The 22479-nt window shown below is 57.1% G+C and overlaps 3 protein-coding genes across 3 annotated transcripts in view; all 3 read right to left on the reverse strand.

The window, feature by feature from the left end:
- The window catches only part of SYMPK (symplekin scaffold protein), a 49048-nt gene extending 40801 nt beyond the window's left edge, over window positions 1-8247 (reverse strand). The window contains exon 1 of the mRNA XM_057710940.1: window positions 110-8247. The gene's annotated coding sequence lies outside the window, so the exon portion shown is untranslated. The remainder of the gene's footprint in view (window positions 1-109) is intronic.
- A 57-nt stretch (window positions 8248-8304) lies between these two features.
- Window positions 8305-10836, reverse strand: IRF2BP1 (interferon regulatory factor 2 binding protein 1). Its single transcript, XM_057710941.1, has one exon. The coding sequence runs from the start codon at window positions 10464-10466 to the stop codon at window positions 8712-8714; it is 1755 nt and encodes a 584-aa protein (XP_057566924.1). The 5' UTR covers window positions 10467-10836; the 3' UTR covers window positions 8305-8711.
- A 2528-nt stretch (window positions 10837-13364) lies between these two features.
- Window positions 13365-20863, reverse strand: MYPOP (Myb related transcription factor, partner of profilin). Its single transcript, XM_057712225.1, has 3 exons — window positions 20783-20863; window positions 19477-20027; window positions 13365-14624 (listed from the first exon to the last, which is right to left on the reverse strand). Exons 2-3 carry the CDS (start codon window positions 19973-19975, stop codon window positions 13939-13941), a joined length of 1185 nt encoding a protein of 394 aa, XP_057568208.1. The 5' UTR covers window positions 19976-20027; window positions 20783-20863; the 3' UTR covers window positions 13365-13938.
- Between the last annotated feature and the right edge of the window lie 1616 nt (window positions 20864-22479).

The raw sequence follows: 22479 nt of genomic DNA on the forward strand, positions 1-22479 counted from the left end.
GCGGGTGGGGTATGGCTATAGCTCACACCATCAGGCTCTTGGGGTCTGACCCTCCCGGGGACACTTGGCCTGTCCCATCCGTGGACATCTTGGCTGGTCTGTTACTCACCGTGGTGACTGCCATCTCTGTGGATCCACTGGGTCCTGTGATAACTGCCACTGACATCGTGGCGGGCCCGTTGAGTCCTGCGAAGACTGCCATGTTGATTGATGTTATTGGTTGATCTGTTGGGTCTTCTGATGGCCACCATCTGGGATGGCATCTTGGTTGGCCCTTTGGGCACTGTGATGCGCATCCTCTTGGCTGATCCTTTGGATGTGACGGTGACACCATTTCAATTCTATCTTTGGCCCGTCGGGTGCCACGATCACGTCTTTGTGGGTGGGCTTCTTGGCATGGTACGTGCCAAGTTGGCCACCATCCTGCATAACATCTTCTTTGGCCCACGGGGTGCTATGATGGCCGCCATCGTGACTGGCTGGCATCACCAGTGTACCACTGTGCGTCATGATGGCCACCAGCAGCCCCTGCGTTGGCCACATCCTCACTGTCTCTGGTGTGAGTTGCGTGAGGGATGGAGATGAGGATCCTCCTTGGTTTTTTTCTGGAGCCCATCCCCCCTCTGGTTCAGGAGAAACCAGGGAGGTTAGGGTGTGGGGAATTTCTACTGAAGTCTGGTTCTTGCCTGGGAAGCGGGATACTGGCTGTGTGTGACCATTAAAGGCACCATTTCTGCCTCTTATTGAATGTCTCTTTTCCTTGGCGAGTGGGCCCTGTGAGGCTTGGACACCTGAACTGCTGTTCCCTGTCCCCTCTCCTTCCTGCCCCCAAGAGCCGGCTGCCTCTGGGGGAAGGGCTGGGGGAGGCATCGACCTGACCTTTGGCTCTTTGCTGTCCCTGACCCCAAGGGCAGTTTGCTCACAGATAGCAGCCCCCGCAGCCGTGGGGCCAGGGCAGCAGGGGGAGGTGACTCTGCTGTCACCAAGGCCATCTCCCCACCCCCACTCTCCAGACACATGCCTCTGGCCCCGAGGTTCAGGGAGTCGAGGGGCCGCTCGTTTTTTGGTTAAGCTGGGGAGGAGGAGAAGCAACAAACAAGGTGCTGATTGAAGGAGAACAGGGTGTGTGTTAGTGTATCTGTGCACGTGTGTGAGCATGTGTGCGCCTGTGCCTCTGTGGGTCCTAGGATGTCACTACGGCCACGGAGGTCCCTGTGGTCTGCTGCAGGGTGTTATCTATTGTTTGTATCCTTCAATTGTGTGAGCTTCTATGTCTGTTCATCCTCTGGGCGTGTGCTTACTGTGGGTGTCTTGGGATAGCAGACTCGTGGGCGTGTGCCCTTATTGTTTTTTGTGTGTGGTTCTCTTATACACCTCTCCCTGGGCCCCTCTGGGTCTCACACCACTGGATGTGTGTCTAATGTCCATTTGTCTACATATCTGCTGTCTCAAAGAGTCTACGTGTGACTACATCAGTGGATCATTGTGTGTTTCATGTGTATCTCTGGGAGTCAGCATGTCAGCATTTCTTTTAAAAAGAAATTATGTCTGTGTTTATATATTGTGCCTGTCTTTGCTGTGTGCCTGTCACTGCTGTGGCTGTGTGTGAGTGTGTGTTGACTGGCCCTGGTGTGCTTGTCTCTTTCGTGTGCAGGGGTGTGGGAAAGGAGCTGGGTCCTCCTTCGGGAGCTGGGGGGCCTCTGAGTTTGGGGTCTGGGTGTTTCTCTTCCTCCAGGTCTCTGCCTGGGCTCTGAGTCCCGTATCTGTGGCTGAGATGCTCCGAGGGCGTGGCTCTCCAGGAAATACAGTTGTGTTCTTCATGCCCCTCATTTCACAGAGTGGAAACCGAGACCCAGAGTGGGAAGGGACTGGGCCAAGGTCATTCCGCCGGGCTTGGAGAGGGTGTCTTTTCCTTAGTTTGCATTTGTGTCACTTGGTCGTTGGCTCTCTAGCCACTCATTCAGTCAGTCAGTCCTTCAAAGACCAAAGGCTGTTTCTTTATGCACGTGTGTGAGAGAGAGAGAGAGAGAGAGAGACAGACAGACAGAGGGAGGGCAGGAGAGAGAGATGTTTCTCCCAATTCCTGTGTGTCCATCTTTCTCTGTCTCTTACTGTCACCTGTGTCCCTACCTCTCTCTCTCTGTGCCTTTATCTCTGTCCCTTGGTCTGTGGGAAAATGCTCGCTCATCCCCCGTGCGTCCGGCTCTCATGTGCTGTGCCTTGCTTTCTCATTCTCTCCGCTGCTTCCACTCCTTCCCTCCCTCTCTCCAGGCCTCTGGATCGCTCCCTCCTTCCCTTGGGGGCTCCCAGTCTTCCTCTCTTGGGGTCCACCTCCCCCCACTCCTTCGGCCCTCTGGCCTCCCTCCTGCTCCGGCCTCTCTCTCCCGGCTCCCTGAGTTTCCGCCTCTACCTGCCACCTCGCAGGCCAGGCCCTCTATTTCTGTCACCATGCCTGCCCTGCCGGCTGCGTGTCACCCCCGCCTCCTGCCGTGCTGGCTCCCCGTCAGCCGTCCCACCAGCCTCGCTGTCCTGGGCAGGCTGGGGAATTCCTCCTGGTTCCTGGAAAAAACAACTGGTGCCGAGAGAAAGGCCCTCAGTCTCCCCGGGTGCCCGCCCCCCTCCCTCGGGCCTGGGGGTCTCTCCCGGAGTCGGCCGGCCCGAGGCAGGAAGCCCTGCGGTTTCTGGCTTCTCCCAGGCGGCCTCCGGATCTGGCCCCCGCCCCCCGGCCAACAGCCCAAATATTATTCCGCAGGAGGAGTCGGTGGCGGCGGGAGGAGGCCCAGGCTGAAAGAGGCTTTCAGGGCGGCCAGGCCTGGGGCTTCCTGTCCCCAGGCTCAGGCCTCAGGCCGCCCCAGTGGGGACCTCAGGTGGCCGGAGGGGCGGGTGTTGTTGTAGGGTCCTGGGGGGAGGGTGGGGCCATTCGTCAGGGTGTCTAGTGGCTGCTGGCTCGGCTGGCGTGGGCAGGTGTGACCCCCACCCCAGGGACAGCCGGCTGGTGGCCAGCAATGGAAAAGTACCACAGTCAGACATGGGACGCATGGACAGACATGAGGACACTAGGGCTCAGGGAGGGAGGGATAGCCGTGGAGACACAAGCCCGGGACGGATGGACCTGGGCATGGCTCGTGGGCTTTAGGTGACAAAGTCCGAGGGAGGGGCCCGTGGGTGGGGAAACAGAGGCCCAGGCAGGGTCCCGGCTGTGGGCAGAAGGCGTGAGATGACGATGAGAAGAATAATTAATAATAATAATAACAACAACAACGGCTGCTAGGGCTTACCATGTGTCTGACATTATGTAAGCACCTTACAGAATCGATAGACCCAATCCTTCCCACCACCCATTTTCTTATTGGGGAAACCGAGGCATGAAGAAGTGAAGTGACTTGCCCAAGGTCACACAGGTGGTGAGTGGGGAGCTAGGACTTGAACCCAGGCCCAGAGCCAGTGCCCTGAACCAGGACGCTGTTCTAGAGCACAGGAGGGCAACAGCAGCACCCCAGGGCCCTGGGGTCCCAAGCCCTCCCTCCTGGTTACCCCCACTTACACGCTGCTCCTGGAAGCTGAGGGGGCACCCCAGAAGCCAGCAGCCGGGGAGGTTTATGAGTCTGTGTCAATGTCAAGCCTCCTGTGTCACTTCATGATTTGTCCGGTCAGTGTGTGAGCGTTGTGTGTGCCCGTATGTCTCTGTGTATCTTCTCACTGGGTTTCTGTAGGTGTAGCGGTGCTTGTGTCACTGTGTGTGCCGGTATGTCACTGTTCTATCCTTGTCTTCTGTGTGTCCGTCACTGTGTCCTCTGTCACTGTTTCGTGGCTGCGTCTCTAAGCCTCACACTATATTTGTCCATCACTGTGTCCTGGTCTCTGTCACTGTGTCTGTTACAGTGTGTCTCCGTCACTGGCTTCTGTGGGTCTGTTTATGTCTCGGACACTCTGGGTCTGCCTATATCTGTCCCTGTGTGTCACCGTGTCTGTCCTCCTATGTGTCACCATCTACCCAGGTGTCACCGTGTGTGTTACTCACCACCCAGGCCACAGGTGGGCGTGTCAGGCCCACTGGTGCCCAGAGCTGGGGCCCAGCCCATCCCACCCTCGCCCTGCCGCGGGCCAGGCTGGGCGCCTGTTTGCAATGCCTGCCCCAGGTAAACACCAAGATCCGGAACCCAAGGGCCACCTCCCTCACCTCCGCTCCCTGCCCCTTAGCCTGCCCTGGACTGGGCTGGACCAGAGCCCCACAGGCGGTGCCCCTAAACTGGAGATGTGCCCTGACCCTCCCCCACCCACGGTCAGCAGCCTTCCCAGGCACCCAGCCTTGGCCCTGCCTACCTGCCTGCTGGCTTCTCTCTCTCTCTCTCTCTCTCTCTGTCCCTCTCTGGATGTCTGCTGGCCTGTTTCTTTCTGTCCCTACTTTCTCTCACCTGGGTTTCTCTGTGGCTCTGCCTTTCTCGGGGATGACCCGTGCCTTCATTCTGTCACTGTCCCTCTACCTCTGACTTTTTATGTCTTTTCTCAGTGAAGTTTGATTTCTCTACTTTCCTGATCTGTCCCCATTTGAGCCGGTCGTCCCTCTCTGCCACTTGGTTTCTCACACAGGGTCGCAATCTGCCAGTCTCTTTCTGTTTCTCTCTTGCACTTTGTAAGTTTCTCTCTCGCCCTTCTGTCCCTGTGTCCGTCTCAGCTCAAGCCTCTCGGTCTTGGCCACCATCTCTGTGGGTCTCTGAGCCCCCAGCCCCCACAGGAGCCATGGCGGGGTCCTTAGGGAAGTGTGTGGCCCCCAGCCTCCCGCCTCAGCCCACTGGTGTATATATATATATATAAAGGTATATGTTCATATTATTTATATCTGTACCCGGGGGCAGGAGGGGCAGACACTGGGGCCTTTGTGTAGCCGCTGCCCGCTGCCCAGCTGCCCGCCACTCCTCTCCCTTCGTCCCTGCCGCCCGCCCGCCTCCACTCCCCCCACACAGAAAGGTTCCTGTGGGGCCTGCCAGCTTCCTCTGCCTGAGGTGTGAGTGGGCACGCCATGGGGCAAGGCGGGCAGGGGGGCCTGGGGAATTTTTTCCAGCTCCAGGGAAGGTTTCCGGGTGGGGAGGGCCCTGGAAGGAATGGGACTTCTCAGCTGGGCTGCTGTCTGTCTGTCTGTGTCTGCTGTCCCTGGGCGTCCCTGGGTCCTTACCTGGCTTCTCCTTGGATCTGTCCATTCATCTAATGTCATTCTGACCCTTTCTCTGTCAATTTCAGTCTTACCCACTTGTGCACACACTGTCATTGGGCATCTATACGAGGCCCTCTGTTGCGCCCTGGATACAGAGGTGAAAGGGATGCTGTCCATCCCATCTGATTCCTTGCTTTTTCTGTCTTGTTTTCTTCATCCCTCTTCACAGTGCTTGAAACCCTCTACTCGTTCCCATTAAAACTAAATCCAAAATCCTTACCATGGCCCACAGGGCCCCCAACGCTCTCCTACTATCCCTCTGACCTCAATCTTATGACTCTCCCTCTTGCCATAGCTGCACTGGTCAGCTTGCTCCTGGAATGAACCAAGCAATCTCCCACCTCAGGGCCTTTGCATGTGCTATCCCCCTAGATTGCCCCTGGCTCCTTCCCTCACCTCCTTTAGTTTTTAGTTTCATCTCCGTTTTACCTCCTTTTTTTCTTTTTTTTTTGGCCGCACCTTGTGGCTTATGAGATCTTAGTTCCCCAACCAGGGATCGAACCCTCCCCCTTGGCAGTGCGAGCACAGAGCCCTAACCACTGGACATCCAGGGAATTCCCCCACCTCCCTCTTCAAAATACCCATCTCCATCATTCTCTGTCTCCTTTCCCTGGTTTATTTTTTCTTAGGATTTACCGCCATGGCTGTCACACTTTATGGTATCTCCCACCTGAATGTCAGCTCCATGAGAACAGGGGCTGCATTCTGTTCCCTGCTGTATCCATAGCACCTACGGCAGGGTTTGTCACACAGTGGGTGCTGAATAAACATTTGTTGAAGGAAAGGAGTCCATTAATTTATCCATCCTTTAAACCTGCCAGTGTGAGGGGCAATGCCGGGGACACAGGGGAGACTGAGACAGCCCTGGCCCTGCCCTTATGGGGCTCACAGTCCAGTCCCCAGACAATAATGATTTAGAATGCTCAGGGCTGGGATAGGGGAGTGGGAGCCCAGAAATGGCTCCTCACACAGACTGAAGGTCAAGGAGGGCTCCCCGGAGGAGGTGTCAGCTAAGCTGAGACCTGGAGGGTAAGGAGTGAGCCAGGTCTTATCATGGGGACCCACTGACTAAGACAGACTCAGCCCTGCCCTTCTTCACAGAGCTCTGTTCTCCTGTCTCATAGAACTTTTGAGTTTGAAGATGTCTTAACTCTCTAGTGCAAACCTGTACCTTTTCCTGATTTCCTCCCTCCCTCTCTCCTCTTTATTATCCTCTCTCTGAATCTCAGTCTCTCTTCTCTCTCCCTCTGCCTCTGCTGTTGGCATTTCCTCAGTGTATCTCAGCGTCTCCTAACCCATCTGGATATTTCTTGAATTCTCTTTTCTGAATGTCTGTCTCTCTCTTTGTTTCTATCTCATCTCCCTCCTCTCTGAGCTTCTTTTCTCTCTCTGGGGCTCTGTCTTCTGTCTCTCAGTGAGCTGGTCTTTACATCTCCTCCCCACCTCTGTTGTCTCCAACTTTGCCTGGGTCTCTCTGTGTCTCTGTCTCTCTTGAAGCCTCTTCACCTACCCACTGATCCCCCAAATCAATCCTGAACCCCTCCACTCTGGCCCCACCCTGGCACAAGATGAAGAGGGGCTGATCCGGCCCCCCCACACCCACACAGTTCAGGCCGCCTGCTCTGTTAATAGTTAACCCAGTCTCTATCTAGAATACACACCGGCCAGGCTGGGGGTGACTCCCCTGCCCCCCACCCACCCACCAGCTGTTCTTAAAGGACCAGGTGTCCTCCACTGCTCTTTAGTCCCCACTGGGGCACAGCGCCCTGGTGTCTGGAGGCCTCTAGCTCTGAGGATGGGGGAGGGGGAACTACCCAGTACTTGGGTCTGCAGAGCCGGGTCAGGGGAGGCCACGAGAGATTGCCCCGGGGGGTGCCCAGGCATGGAGCTCCATCCAGCGTCTCCCTTGCTCCCAGCTTATCGCCTGGTGTATTTAATCAGGGGTGGTTTTTCCCAGCCCTGCCCAGAGCCCAGGCTGGCAGTGCCAGGGGTGACAGAACACCTGAGACCTGGTGGCTGGGGGAGGGGAGGGGACCCCTCAGTGCAAGAACTGAGGGTCCTCCAGATGTGGAGGACCAAGCCCCAGGGTCCCTAATATTTGGAAGTTGGAACCTGGGGGTCTGCAAGGTGTGTGGTGGGACACCAGGATAACCAAGATGGGTCAGGACGTTTTAAGGTCTTCCAAATGTAGGCGATATAACATCTGGGCTCCTGAGACCTGGGGCAACCTAGGGTCTCACAGCCGTGTGACAAGGCTGTGTGGTGGCCGAACACGCCGGTATCCCCCACCTCTCTGTCCATCCGCTGGCCTTTGCGCCCGGCTTTCCCCCTCCTCCCGAAATCTCCACCTCAGGGTGGCGGGGGAGGCCGCTGGGGTGGGGGCTGGGCTCTTGGGGCCGCCCCCTCCCCTTAACCCCTGCTTCGCCGCAGCCCGCTCAGGGCCCGCCCCCTGACGCCAGCGAGCAGGAAGTCCTGGTTAATAATCAGCCCGCCAGGACAGGTGCGGGACAAGGCCGCGCACATCAGAGGCGACCGCGGGGGGAGTGCCTTTCACCCGGCCAGTCACGGTGTCTCAGGGCGGCCGCCGTTGAGGCTGGTCTCCAGAGATGCGCGCGCAGTTCAGGGCATCACCAGAGGCGAGAAGCAGCCACCCTGTTTCCAGGGACCCTGTTAGTGTACTTCATGAGGTAAATGTCCTCTTTCCTCGGGCAGTCCCTCTAGCAATCTGGCCTAATCCTATCCCTGCCCAGCAAGAACTCACGGCCCGTCCCTTCTGGGAAGCTCTCCGGGTGTCTCGAACCCTCCCCCTCGGCGGAGATACAAGGGATGGGCCAGAAGGGAAACCTAATTCCCGAGTTTGGCCGTGGCTCCCATGCAAGAGCCGTCCTCTCTCTCAGCCTTCGTTGTCATCTGGAAAACGGGCTGATGGCTAGAACGCTTGACCAGTTGGCCAGCATTTGTGAAAAACAGCCGGTGGGCCCACCTGAGTGAAGAGCGCCACCTGGAGGCTACAAGGCAACGTCCTCTCCCCTGCAGGATCAGTTCGGTCCCAAAGGGGGCGCAGCAGCTCACGCAACTAAGGGACCAAGAAGGAAAAAACCCATCTTTCGGTTTATTGAAGGAGGAAAAGGGGGTAGGAGAGGGGGGCAATAAAATGCTTTTGCTTCGTTTATAAAGAGCGAGATTTCAGGAGGCCCCTTCTCAAGGAGGAGCGGGGACACCTCTCCCCCAACTACAAGCAGCAGCATAGCCAAGCCAAAGAGGGGAGAGGGAAACCGGAGGGGTCAAAGGACCCCAAACACCCCCTCGGACAGAAGCCACAAGCTTTCTCCCCCCACCCTCAATGCATCTACCCCAGGGGACCCATCTGGGATAAGGAAGGGGGTATGTACACAGGTGGGGGAGGCACTGGACTGGGTGGGGGAGGGAATAATTTATCCGCAGCAGCGGTGGGTGGCAAGGGGGGACGGATGGGCAGTAGACTGGTGGCAGTGGTGGCCTAGGGGTCCCGTTCTTTCTTAACCTTGATGTCTCCAGCAAGGATGGTGGCGATCTCGCCCTGCATGAAGGCCCAGGGGACAGAGGAGCCCACTAGCGGGCACTTGTCTCCACTGGGACAGTATACCTCCCCAGCAGGGCCCTGCGCTTTGATGAACTCCCGTGAGCAGGGAAAGCAAAACTTGTGTCCGGGCACTGAGGGGCACTGGACGAAGTGGGTGTCTTCCAGCCGCTCCCGGCAAAGGGTACAGCACAGGGGGGCCCCAGGGGTCGCCCCAGTGCCGCTACCACCCCCACTAACAGCTTCCGCCCCTGCTGTGGGGCTAACTTCTGCCTCACCATTGCGGGCCACTAGGCGATGCTGGGCTGGAGGCTGGGCCGTGGAGGAGGCTGCGGGGCTGGCGCCCCCTGCACGCACAGGGCCCCCACCCCCGGCAGGGTCCTTGGGGGAGTGGCCCAGGGCCTCGGCCACGTTCTTCAGGGCGGCGATGGGTGAGGGCACACCTGGGGTATCAGCGGAGAATGGGCCACCGGGTGCCACCCAGTGCCGCTGCTGCTGCTCCTCCGTGGTCATTTTCCCAGCTGCCTCGCCCTCGGGCTCAGGGGACGCCTTGCGACGGCGGGGCGTGGGAGCCAGATTCCGGGACGGGGCTCGTGGGGGTGGGCCACACAGAGCTGCAGGGGCTGGCTCTGGATACTGCTGGGGCAGGGCCTCCGCGGGAGCTGGCTCTCGGAAGGTACGGACGCCGTCGGTTAGCAGCTCCCCCAGCTGGCGCCATTCCCCTGAGCCGTGTCGGCGTTCATATTCGAGGTACTTGAAGCCTGATGAGGCCAGTGCCTTGCCCGGCTCCCGCAGAGCATCATGAAACATCTGGCGAGCCACGGCCAGGACTCCTGCATACACGTTGCCAGAACCACAGGGGTATTCAGTGAAGAGCTTCAGCTCGAACTCGTAGCCTGGCGGGCGGGCAGTAGCATCAAAGGCGAACACCCGTCCCACCAGCCCGTGATCCTTCTTGAAACGGACATTGAAAGGGGCGCAGGCAGACAGTGCTAGCAGCTGTTCCCGCACAGCTTTGGGGCGCCCGTGCCATTCTTCTGCCCTGCCCCTCATGGCCTCGTTCAGTTCTGCCAGACAGTCCGCATTCCTCTGCTGCTTCTCCTTCTCGAAGTCGGAGCCGAAGGCTGGACGGGCAGGACTCAAGCCGGGTGCCAGCGTCAGACCTCGGCTTCCCAGGCCAGACACCGCAGCTGCCAGCAGCCCGGGGGGCACCAAGCCGGGCATGGAGCCAAGCAGGGCCCTTCGCGCCCCCTCTGCCACAGCCTCCTCGCGGCCCAGCCCATTGGCCAGGCGGGACCCCAGGGTGTATTCCAGGGCGGGCGAGGGCAAGGGGAGGCGGCCCGACGATGTGGCCCTGTCATAGCGGTCCTGGCCCGAGACAGCGCCGCCGGTCCCCGACGGCTGGGGCTGGGCCTGTGGAGGCGGCAACTGAGGCCCCTGTGCGGCGGCGGCGGCCAGGTCCTTAGTGGCCGGGTGCTTGAGGGCCGGGGGCCCCGGCGAGCGGCCCTCGGGGAGCACGTGGCTGCGCTTGAGCTGGCGGGCGGCATCGATGAGCAGCTCGATGCGATCTGCGCCCTCGAAGTTCACGCAGCCGCGGCACACGGCCTCACTGAAGTCCCACACCATGGCCCACGGCATCTTAGGCAGGTCGCACAGGTAGCACCACTGCCGGCGAGACGCCTGCACGGACGCCATAGCCCCCGCACGCACGCCTCCGGGCCCCCAAGTTCCACCCGCCGCCGACTTTCGATCCGCGCCGCCAACGTTCGATTCGTGTCCCCGGGACCGCGCGAGCCACGGTTGGGCCTCTGGCTCGGCCTCCCCGCGGATCCAGGCCCGGCCCCCCTTCCCCGCCCCCTGGGCCCTAAGCCTTTTCTCTCACTCCCGCCTCCTCGAAAAGGCAGGCAGAGGCACGTCGGCGCTCCCGCCGGGTCCGAGCTCCGGGCCGCGGCGCACAGCTCGGGCCCCGCGATGGGCCGCGGGCGCCGCCGCCTCGGGGTCCCGCCGCTCCCGCCACAGCCGCTGCAACGGCCGCCGCCGCCGCCTCCACCTCCTTCTGCCCCAGAGGCCGCTTCGCAGGGAAAGTTACATAACGCGCCGGCAAAGCCTTCTGGGAAACGTAGTCCCGCCGGGGCCGTTTCTTAAAGGGGACCGCAGGCTGCAGGGGAGGGTGGGGACGCGCTGCCTTTCCGCTGCACAACCTTTACCACTCCTCGCCGCGGGGCAGGGAGTTTGGCTCCAAACAGCTAGAGCACAAGGGTTGGGGGCGGGGATGTGATACGAATGGTAAGAGCCACTACAGATTCAGAAATTGTAGCGGGCGGACAGGCTTCCGGGAGTCCAGTTTCTGCTCCGAATTGCTGTGCAGCTTTAGGCAACTCTTGCCTTCTCTGAGGCTCAGTTCCCCGCCCATCAAGGTGGCTCAGTGACCGGTTACGAAGGCAGCAGCCCCCGGGCCGGGGCGGAGAGGCCTTAATTGGACGGTTTCAGGGTAGGGGGACGGGAAGCTGGCAATTTAGTGTTGGGAAGGCTGTCCACTTGGCACTTTGTCTTCCCCAGAATCTTGGATGATTCTGGGCCCTCTGATTGGGGCCAGCAAAAGCCGGAGAAAGGAGAGGACTGAAGGTCTCCGCCTCAGTTGCTTTATCTGCTAAAGGGAGGGGTCTAGCGCCCCTCTGTTCCATTTCTGCGGGAGCGCTCTGGTCTGCAAAGGGTTACACTGTCAAGTTTCTCCGCCGCCCCCCCCCAACTTCACTACAACTCCCAAAAGGCTCTGCGGGGAGAACAAACTGACGCACTTCCGTTGTCTGGGAGGTTGGGGGAGGCCTTCCCGAATCCCGCTGTCTGTTCATACCCCTCAATTTCTGGGGGAGGGGGTCTTTCCGAGCACCGGGTGAGAGGATCCTCACCCTCTAGGGCTCACTAATTTGGAGGGGGAGGAAAGGAGGCCAGAGATTGCAAGAGTTGGGGGGGGCATAGTTTCTGGGGAGAGCGAGAGCCAGACCACCTCTTTCCAACCTTGAGTGCTTTACCACCTGATAGGCCCAAGCGGGCTGTGGGGACCCCCTCGTGTTTTTTTTTTCTTCCTGGCAGTGGTGTAACACTGCAGGGCAGTCTTGGAGAGGGGGCGTGTGAAGGAGAGAGGTCTCCAGATAGCATCCCACATCAGTCTCTTCCTCTCTCTAGGCCTTGGGTCCCTGTGAAGCGCTCGAAAATATTTGAATGACTTGCTGGGGTTGCATTCATTAGTGGTTTTCAAACTCATCAGGGAATGCCTGCCCCCACTCTCCCTCCTCCCACTGCAACCGAAGCAGGTCTGATTTTATGTTACCCAAACTTCACTCTCAGCTTCACATTTTTGCTTACCATCTGTATTTTTTTCTTCGACTCCCATGAAAAAAAGGCTATTTACTTTTGCCTCATCCTAAGCAGTATTCTGTACATGATCATGGGTTTTATGTGCTAGGTACATTTTCACAAAATAAAACTACATACGTATAAAACCACAGAACCGTTCAAAAGGCCATCCATACATCGCCTAAAATTGTCTTTGGGTCACTCTTTACTAAACACTAGTGGGAGTCAGTTCTGGCCAGAGGCTAGCTTCAGCGGGACTGTGTTACCCCCTGATAAATTTAGGGTAAGTCCCTAAACTTCTCAGGGAAAAATGGAGGGACCCCCCCCCCCCTCCACCAATCTGCTTTTCATTGGGGACCTTCAGGTTAAAATGCAAACACGCATATAAAAATGCTTAGCATGATGCCTGGCCCAGAAAAGGAGCACCATAAATGAAAGTCGTTTTCAAGTCCCCATTACTTCACAGATTCAACCTCTCTTCCATGTCAGGCAATGCTGAGGACACAGCTGTGACTAAGATAGGCTCAGGCCTTGTCCTGACAAGGCTCAACCTGGTGACGGAGGCAGACATTCAATTTAAATTTCCTCAAACAACTATTTAAGGGCCTTTCTTTGATAACTGCTGGGGGAAAGGGGGTGTCAGGAAAGGCTTTCCTGAGGCGGAGATACTTGAGCTGTGACCTGAGGGATGAATAGAATGTAGCTGTAGGCACTAAAGACGCCTAAATCGTTATGCCCATATTACAGATGAGGACAGTGGAGGCCCGTAGTTACACAGCTGGCCAGGGCAGCACCAGGGGTTGAGCCAGGTCTGAGTCCAGGGTGGTGGCTATGACTTACTTTGCTACCAGGCTCTGCAGCCAATTTGGGAGTAAAAAAGAGAACCAGCTCCTGCTTTCATGAAACTATGGGGGAAGCAGGCTTTAAATAGATAAAGGCATGTGTTCATTTAGGGACCACAGGATGCTGAGGGAGAATCTAAGAAGCAGACGCACCCTAGCACCGGGGAAGGAATCCAGGATGTCCTCCCGGAGGTGACATTTATGGTGGTATCTGAAGGATGAAAAAGTAGTAATAGGATGTGAACATAGGACTTGATGGCTTTAAGAGAAAAAAAAAAGTCTGGAAAACCACCAACCTCCAACTTCAAGGGGGTGTCGCCTGCCCATGGAGGGACGGGGCAGGTGTTGGAACTCCAGGCCTGTCTCAGACAGAGCCCCAAGGAATTATATGAAAAATAAGTTTATTGATATCTTGTTACCACTGGGGAGAACGGAGGGGGTCGAGCTCTGGAGGTCAGAGACTGCAATAGGAGGGAGAAGCCTCCACCTACATCTCCCCAGTGAGAACTCCACGCCCCTCTCCCTAGGGTACAGACTGCAGTGGCCTCTTCAACCATATCCTGATTTGTCTTGCAACCCCCACCCCCTCCAAAGTCTGGGTTGGGAGGTGGGTCAACGGTCTTCAAGTCAAGGCCAGGAGCTGTTAGGGGAGGGGGGCTGTGCAGGTTTCCTCCGCCACCCACAAAGGGTGGTAATAAATAACAAAATCCATGGCTTAGAAGTCAGGGTGAAGGGAAGCAGCCAGGCAGAGAGCACTGTACTGGAGAAAGGGCTGGGGGGCCCATTAAGGAGGACCCCCAGAATCAGGCACTCACTAGTACAGGGAGTGGGGTGCTTGTGGCCCTGCAGCGGGGAGCCGGGGTGCAGCTGGGGTGGGGAAGGTGCATCGCCCTCCTCCACTGGGCTGAGCTGCGGGGAGGAGGTGCAGGCAGAAGGTGCGCAGACAAGCTGGAACCCCGCAGCAGCTTTCACGGAGATTTCCACCGCCCCCGCCTCTTCCGTGCAGGGAAACTTTTCCTCCTTTTGTGTGGGGGGGAATCATGGGGAGGGAGTGGGGCGGGGGCTGGCCGGGGGGCCCCCTCCTCGCTCCTGGGGGCGATGATGACCCCCCTGGCTGCCACCGCAGCCCGGTCCACGACAGCAGCCACCACGGACACAGGCTCCGGGGTGACCTCCACCTTGGGGGAGGGTTGGGGCAAGACGGGCCTGGGGGGTGCCGGCGGAGGCGGGGGCAGCGGGTCAGCGGGGGTTCCGGGCAGAAGAGGCAGCAGAGCGCTGAGGGCCTCGCTCAGTTTGGCCAGTCCCTGGCGAAGGGTGCCGGCCAGCTCCCGGATAGCGTTGGCAGTCTCCTGCTGGGCCCGCAGGAAGTCCAGGGAGGGGTCTGGGGCCGAGGCCGGAGGCAGCGGAGGGGGTGGGGGGCTGGGGGGCGTGGGTGCCACTTGGACCTGCTGCGGTGGCTGGGGTGGTGGTGGTGGTGGAGGGGCTGGGGCTGGTGAAGACAAGGCCAGGCGGGGCAGCTGGACCGTCTGCAGGGCTGGAGGGGGCGGGGACTCACGCTCCTTGGGTGGCTGGCAGCCCCCTTCCTGGGGATTGCAGGAGGGTCTGGCCCAAGGCTCTGGGCTGCTGGAGCCCCCCTTGCTGTTGGCCGGTGTATCTGTGGAGAGAGCGATGTAGGTAAGTTGTAGGGGACCACCAACGCTGTCGTGATTTCCTCTTTCCACCTCCCACGCACCCTGGTCCCAAAGGCATCCTTTTAAACCCTAAGTCAGATCATGTCTTGGAGCCGAAGGGAGAGAGACAACATATTTAACAATAACCTGGTGGCTGATACCAGCCTTAATGGAATAGGATCCTGGAGGTCCCCTGCTGAGCCCAGCAGCTCTTAGAGTAAAAGCCAACATTCTAGAAGGCTCTGAACCATCCAGAAACCCCTTCCCCCCTTCCCCCACCTCTCAGGCAGCATTGCTGGATCCTAGGGAGGGCCTGGGGTAGGAAGGCCTGGGGTAGGAGGGCCTGGGAGAGGGGTGGGGCGGCTGCAGAGGAAAGGGAGGACTTCTGGAGGTGGGGCATAGGGGGCTCTTTCCAACCAGAGTGGCAGGATTTCAGCCTCAGCTCTGGTCTGTGCCAATTCATCCCCAAGCCTGTGGGGCTTCCTCTGCCTCCTCTCACTTGGGATCTCATTCACGCTCATGGACTTGAAGAGTCCTCCTACAGAGGTTCCCAGATTTCCAGGTCCAGCCTGAACCTCTTCCTCTGGCTGTGTGCTCGGCATATCCCCACCACTAATCCCGTCCTATAATGCCTCCAACTCCCTTGCCTGGAGCTGAGCTCCTGGTCCTCTCCCAGCCTGCTCCTTGCTCCCTCAGCCACCCCATCTCAGATGATGGCAGCTCCATCCTTCCAGCTGCTTGGGGACAAAACCTCACTCTTTTTCTCTCCCAGGACACCACTCATGTACAAATACCATTGGCTCTGCCTTCAAACTAATCCAACATCTGTCCACCTCCACGGCCCCCACCCTAGTCCAAGCACCACCATCTCCCAACCTGGACTACTCACTGGGCTCCCCACCCCCACCCCTTAGAGTCTGTTCTCCACCAGCAGCCTCAGGGGTCCAACTAAAATACACAGCAGTTATGCTACAGGAAAGTAGCTACTCACAAAGGACCACATATCATATGACCCATTTACATGAAATGTCCAAAATAGGCAAATCTTAGAGAGACAGAAAGTAGATTAGTGGTTGCCTAGGGCTGGGCAGAGATGGGGGGACAAGGTGGGGGTGGATGGCTAGGAGGTACAGGATTTCTTTTTGGAGTGATGCTATGAATATACTAAAAGCCACTGAACTGTACACTTTAAGTGGGGAGGGGTTGTATGGTCTGAGAATTCTACCTCAATAAAAGTGTTAAAAAACAAAAAACAAGCAAGATGTCTTTCTCTGCTCAAAAGCCTCCTGTGGCTGTTATCTCACAGTAAAAGCAAAGTCCTCAAGGTCCCCTCAATCTGCCTCCATTGCTTCCCTAACCTCATCTCCCACTCCTTCTCTCTGTCTCTCTCTACCCCTGCCTCAGGGCCTTTGCACTTACTGTTCCCCCCTGACCTGGAAAGGTCTTTTTCCCCAGACACCTGCCTGGCTCCCTCCCTCACCTCCTCAGGCTTCTGCTCAAACAGGGCCTCCTTAGAAAGGCCTTGCTTGACCCTCTGTCAGAAGCAGCTTTGTCCTTTTCTCTCTCCTAACCCTACCTGATTTCTTTTATAGCACTTAACTCCACCTGGCATGGGATCGCTCTGTGTTTGTGGTCTGTCTCCTCCTCCTTATGTCAGCTCCATCAGGCAGGGCTTTGTTTTGTTCACTGCTGTTTACCCAGCGCCTAGAACAATGTCCAGCACAAAATTTTGTCTTTAATGCGAAAAGAACTGTGGCTTCCTGGGAGTCAGTACTGACTGGGCACCAGGCCCCAGGTCCTGGCAACAACCCGCCCGCAGCTTCCCAGCACCCACGCGGGACAGTCCAGGCCTCTCTCTGGGGCTACCAGGCCTCAGCTTTTGCCCTTTCTATTCTTATCTCTTGCCTCAGTGCACATGCTGTTCCCTCCACCAGGATCACCCCAGGCTCGAATGCTGGGCCTCCAGCCTCTTTGAGCCAGCCAGCCTGGGCAGGTGGGAGAGGCTGGCAGAGAGACAATAACCAGAGCTAACAGTGGTTGGACACTTTCCTGGCCGACCCTGGGCGAAGTGGCTAAGTTCTCATGTTATTTCCCCAAGCCCTGCAAGCCAGTCTCTGGGGTAGGTGCTATCGTTATTAACCCATTTTACAGATGAGGTGACTTGAGGCCCAGAGAGGTGTCACAGAGCTGGTGAATGGGAGCAGAGGGCTTTGAACCCAGGAAGGTTCCAGAGCCTGTGCTTTTAACCATTCCTTGGGCAGGGGTTGTGGGCTCGATGGTAGCGAGTCTTCTTCATAAAGGGCATGAGAATTGCAGCCACTTGGAAATATATATGACTTCTCCAGTCTTTCCAGTAGAAAGAATAGAAAGGGGCTCCGCCTACATGCCCACAGGGCTCATAGGGATCACGGGAGGACCACTGTGAGAGTTAGAAACCATAGTTATTTGCAATCCTCGGGCCTCAGTTTCCCCACCTGTAAATGAATGTGTGTGAACATAGGACCAAGTAACCCTGTCACAGGACATCTCCCTGAGAGCCGTTACAGGTATGAATTGAAGCACCATGGGTACAGGGCATAGGCCAGTGCCTGGCAAACAGTAAGGTCTCTATGTTGTTATTGTTATTGTTATTTCATTCAAATGTTAGGTCACAAGATAAATGGTTCTTATCTCTCCTTCCAGTGTCAACAAAGATGCCTCAGGCTGCCCAGGCCCTGTTCCTGTCCTTCAGTCAGAGCAGTTCCTGTTTTAAGAGTTTTACACAGTGGGTAATCTCTGTGTGAGATTCTAATCAAGGACACTTTAAGCACATACCTGCCTCAGGGCCTTTGCCCCTGCTGTTTCCTCTAGCTGGAGTACTCTTCCCCCAGATATCTGCTTGGCTCAGTTTCTCTATTCAGGTCCTCTGCTCAAATTTCACCTCAAGTGACGCCCTCCCTGACCCCCTGTCTGCAGCAGCACCTCCTTCCATCACTCACTATCCTCTTAACATGCTTTGCTTTACTTCTTTTAATTCTTTTCACTTCTTGGTGTAATCTGTTTAGGGGTGTTACTTGTTTGTGGTCTGTCTCCCATAACTAGAATGTGAGCTCCATAAGGGAAGGAAAATTGTCCTTTTCTCCAGAGTATTCCCAGCACCTACCATGGTGCCTGCCCCAAAATAGGTGCTCAATAAATATCTGATGAATGAATGAATGAATGAATGAATGAAGGGGTTGCACAGCTTTTGAAGTAATAAGTTTGTCATCTCTGCGCAGGTTCAATGGGGTCATTTCACAGGTAGAAACACTGAAGTTTGATTCATCTTGAGAACAAGGGTCCTGAGTGATTGTGTCTTTCTCTGGCTTAAGACACTTTCATGCCTTCCAAATGCCCTCAAGATAAAATCCAAAGTCCTGACCTTTGTTTACAAACCTTATGTGATCCAATTCTGGCACACCCATTAACTCTGAGTTAATATTAATTGTGTGTACACACACACACACACACACACACACACACACACACACACACACACACACACACACGGTATATATCAGGCCATCTAGCCCAGTGGTTAAATGCATGGACCGTGAGTTGGACACAACTTGTATTCAGCTTCCAACCCTACTACTTACTGGCTGTGTGACCTTGGGTGGGTGAATGAACTTCTCGAAATTACATGATCCTGAGCTGCCTTATTGGATCACACGCCCTCTCTTTCTCTAAACCCTTCTACGGCGCCCCATAGTATTTAGGATAAAACTGAACTCCTTACCTCAGCCTAAAGGCCCTGTATGGTTTGGCCTTTGCTGACCTCTCTGACCTTATCTCAAAATATGTCCTTTCTTCAATCTTTCCACTCTCTCTTCCTCCCTTAACTGGACGGCATCTCTCAGTTTCCTAAACTAGCCCAGCTCTCTTGCCTCCAAGCCACTGTACATGCTATTGCTTCTCCAGGAACACTTTCCCAGCTCTTCTTCATCCTCACTCTTTGCCTCTCAGCTCTGATGCCTCCTCCTCCAGGAAGCCCTCCTTGACTTCCCAGGCTGGATCAGGTGTCCCCTCGGGACTCCCACAGCCCAGCCCTGCCCGCTCTGAGTCTTCACTGTCTATGCATGGGTCTGGCTCCCCCACTGGACTATGAGCCCCAGAAAGGCAGTCACATCTCTGTCCCCAACACTGTCCAGCTCAGGGAATAGCTGTAGAAGAAATAACCATGCAGAGTCAAGGCTGAGTGGGAAGTTTTGTACTCCACTCTCCCCAGTTCCTCTACTCGGGGCATGACCTTGGGAAAATTTCCAAACCTCCCTTAATCTCTGATTTATAAAATGGTGAAACAGTTCGTTCTTCACAGCATTGGTAATTATATCAAGAGCTAACAAGGAGGCAATGTACCAGGCAATTTACACATATTAACTCATTTAATCGTCCCAGCAACCCTTTGAGGTGGGGACTATTTTTTATACCTAGTTTACAGATGCAGAAACTGATGTGCAGTAAGTAATTTATCCCAAATGACACAGCTGAGTGGCAAAGTTGTAACTGGAGCCCAGACTGCCTCCAGAGTCACTCCCTACACTACAGTTTAATGAAATCGTGGGTGAGCTAATGATCCCAGGTGTGGACTCTGGAGCCAAGCCTCCTAGGTCTGGCTTCCATTCCCGACCCTTGACAGTTAGTTACTATACTTTTCCGAGCCTCAGTCTCCACAGCTGTAAAATGGGGATTATAACAGCACCCCCTACACACGGTTGTAGTGAGGATGTGACGAGCCATACAGAGCAGCTGGGACAGTGCCAGGCACAAAGTAAAATTTCTGTTTGCTTTTGCTAAGGTGATGCTGAAGGAACTCACCGGCCCGTCGGTCCTCCCTGCGGTCCTCAGAAAACACGTAGCGCTGGGCGCAGGCGCTTGGGGCCGGTGGCTGTGAGGAAGCGGCCGCGGAGGGCTGCTCGGCCGCTGCACCAGCTCCCGGCCCCGCCACACCCGGCCCCAGGATGGCAAAAATGGTCTCCTCCTCGGCGGAGAAGGCGTCCTCGGCGGCAGGCCCAGCGCCCTGCGTGGAGTGCGGCACGCGGGCCAGCTTCTCCTTGGTGCGGCGCTTGAAGTCGTTCCAGCGCTTCTGTACCTCCTGGCCGGTGCGCTTCCAGCTGGTGATGCTGTTGATTTTCGCGGCGATGCCGTCCCACACACGCCGGCGCTCGGCCACGCTCACCCGACGGCTCTGAGCGCCGTACAGCTGCGGGTAGTGGGCGCGCACCTCACGGATCAGGATCTGGTTCTCTTCGAACGAGAAGCGCGGCTTGCGCAGCCGGGTGGTCTCTTCCGCTTCGCCCGCCGCCGCCGAAGCCATGGCGCCCCCCGACGCCGCCGTCCGGCCGCCTGGCGCATGGGGGGCGCCGGCGCTGCGGGCACAGGGCGCACGGCGCTGGTTACGGGTTCAGCGGCCCCGCGCCGCCCGCCCCACCCCGGCCGCCCCGACACCGGCTCCTATGTCCCCGGGGACAGGGGTGAGGGCGGAGGGCGGACGGAGGCGACTGGCCGCGGGGGGCCGTCAGAGTGCCTAATAATAGATGACACTGGCTGAGCGCTCATCTTGTGCCTGGCGCGGCGCAAAGTGCCAGGCCGTGGAGTTGATGGAAATTGGGGGAGGGTCTGGAAGAGTGGAGGGAAATGGGGAAAAGCGGAAGAAGAGGGGGTGTCTGCGGGAGTTAGAGGAGAATTGGGGGCATAGGAGAATGGGAAATGGAAGGAGAATGGGGGCATCTCGGGGGTCGAGGAAGCACGAGGTGATGGGGATAAGGAGATGATGAAGAGGAGATGCAGCGAGAAGGGGGGTATCTGGAAAAGAGGAGCGCTCTGGGGGTTCCGGGGCACTGGGACGTCTGTAAGACCGGTAAGAGAAGTGCTCCTTAGAGGGGCAGTTCAGAAATAACGGTGAGCTGGGGGCTCCTAGCACAGTAAAGGAGCTGGGACTGTAAAATATTGGGGATCAGGGTCTGCGGGGGTTGTGGGGGCTTCGGGGATTGCCACGAATCAAGGGGAGCACTGAGGCTTATGGGGGCCCGGGATTAGGAGGGGGCAACGGAGGCTACGGGAGACTCCTGGAAGAGTGAGGGTCGCGGAGGGTGGGGACCGAGTCGGGCCGCTGGTCACTCACCGGCGTCGCCGCAGCCCCCGCCTGCCCGTCGGTCAAGGCTCGGGCTTCTGCGGCCTCTTCCCTCCCCCTGCCGGCTCTCTCCCTCCCCTTCTGGGCCCCGCCCCCGGCCACCCCGCGAGCCAAGGCGCAGGCGCACCTAGCGCCAGTCGGTTCCCCAACGCCCTTACCGCTTGGGGTTCGCTCCCCCCGCCATAGCGCAAGCGCACAATTGCCCTCCACGGGCCTCCGTCAGCGGGTCGCAGTTGCGCAGGCGCAAGGTTAGCGCGGCGCTTGTTCCCCGAGCGCCCTGATGCCACTAGCGCGCACGCTCAAAACACTCGCACGCATGCGTGCCCCTCTCTCCCCGCTAGCTATGGTACTCGGACTCCGTCCCTGCGCAGGCGTAGCAATGCTTGGAGAATGATGGGGAGACCGTGGAAAGCGATGGGACCGAGTGGCTTCCCAGCCTTTCGGACAGTCTTCCAGCCCATCCAGCCCTCTATGTCTGTGTCTCTCTTAGGGAAAGGGGAGGGAGACGGTGCTGTAGGGAAGCGCTTCGTTTCCGTGACAACTGCGTGGGTCGAGTGGGGCGCGTAAGAAAACCGGGTTTGCAGCCCTTTATACTCGCCCCTGCGCGGGGCTGCTCGGGATCTGCTAACTACCTATTACCCGTAGAGGCGGGGCACCCTGGGGATATTCCGCCCCAGGCTGGTGCAGTAACTATAGCAACTCATCTACCATCCAGCCCTGCCTGGGGGGACCCGAGTCCACACACGTCATGGCTGGCAGGCGGGGAGGGAGAACTTCTTGGCTGGTAAGGGGTGAATCCTGGCACAGGCATGACTTTAAGCAAATGCATGGAGGCAGGAATGAACCTGGAACACGGGTTCTAGCTGGAAGGCAGGATGATAGAGTTAAGTCTACACCGAACAGTTTGTAACTTAGCATCCTGCTGGGGTCCTCAAGGTCATTTCACAAACAGTGCTTCATTCATCATTCGAACAGATATTTGTTGAGCGCGCACACAATTCTAGGTGCAGTGAATACAAAAGACAAAAATCTATACCTTCATGGACCTCACTTTTTAGTTGGGAGAGTGAGACAATTAGCACAATAAATAAGATATATGGGTGAAAAAGTGGTAAGTACTGTGAAATAAATGGAAGTAGGCGAAGGGGTTGGGGATTATGGGGTGTGTGTGTGTGTGTCTGTAATTTTAAAATAAGGTGGTTAGGGGAGGCCTCTCTAAGAAGGTAACATTTGAGTAGACACATGAAGGAGGTGAGGGGGCAAATGCAGCCAGATGTAGAACTGCAGCAGGAGACAGGTTGGCTGGAGTAGAGGGAGCCAGCAGCCCCCACCCCCAGGGGAAGGAGGGGAGGCAGATTTGCAGGGCCTTGTGGGTCCCTGTAAGGATTTTGGCCTTTATAGGAGGTGACAGCCACGAGCAGAGGAAGGTCATGATCTGACTCTGGTGTTAATAGTAGAGGAAACTGACTTTAGGGAGCGAGAGTGGAAGCTAGGGCTCAGTGAGGAGGTGACTCCGGTGGCTCTGGTGAGAGGTGGTGGTGACTCCAGCCGGGGTGGTAGCTGCTGAGGTGAGATGAAGTGGAACTGAGTTGAGGAAGTGAGAGAAAGGGGAGCTGAGGATGAATCTGGTGTCTTTGGCCCGAGTAACAGGAGGATGGAGCTGTCAGAAACAAAGACGGGCAAAGGGC

This window comes from Hippopotamus amphibius, chromosome 16, assembly GCF_030028045.1.
Source record: "Hippopotamus amphibius kiboko isolate mHipAmp2 chromosome 16, mHipAmp2.hap2, whole genome shotgun sequence".
Classification (NCBI taxonomy): domain Eukaryota; kingdom Metazoa; phylum Chordata; class Mammalia; order Artiodactyla; family Hippopotamidae; genus Hippopotamus; species Hippopotamus amphibius.

What these genes read in the sequence shown, in the direction of transcription:
- IRF2BP1 (XM_057710941.1), bottom strand. Translation starts at nt 10,466, where the DNA reads ATGGCGTCCGTGCAGGCGTCTCGCCGGCAGTGGTGCTACCTGTGCGAC.
- MYPOP (XM_057712225.1), bottom strand. Translation starts at nt 19,975, where the DNA reads ATGGCTTCGGCGGCGGCGGGCGAAGCGGAAGAGACCACCCGGCTGCGC. An exon ending in CAGGGAGGACCGACGGGCCG is followed by an intron (nt 14,625 to 19,476) that starts GTGAGTTCCTTC and finishes CTCTCTCCACAG; the next exon opens with ATACACCGGCCAACAGCAAG.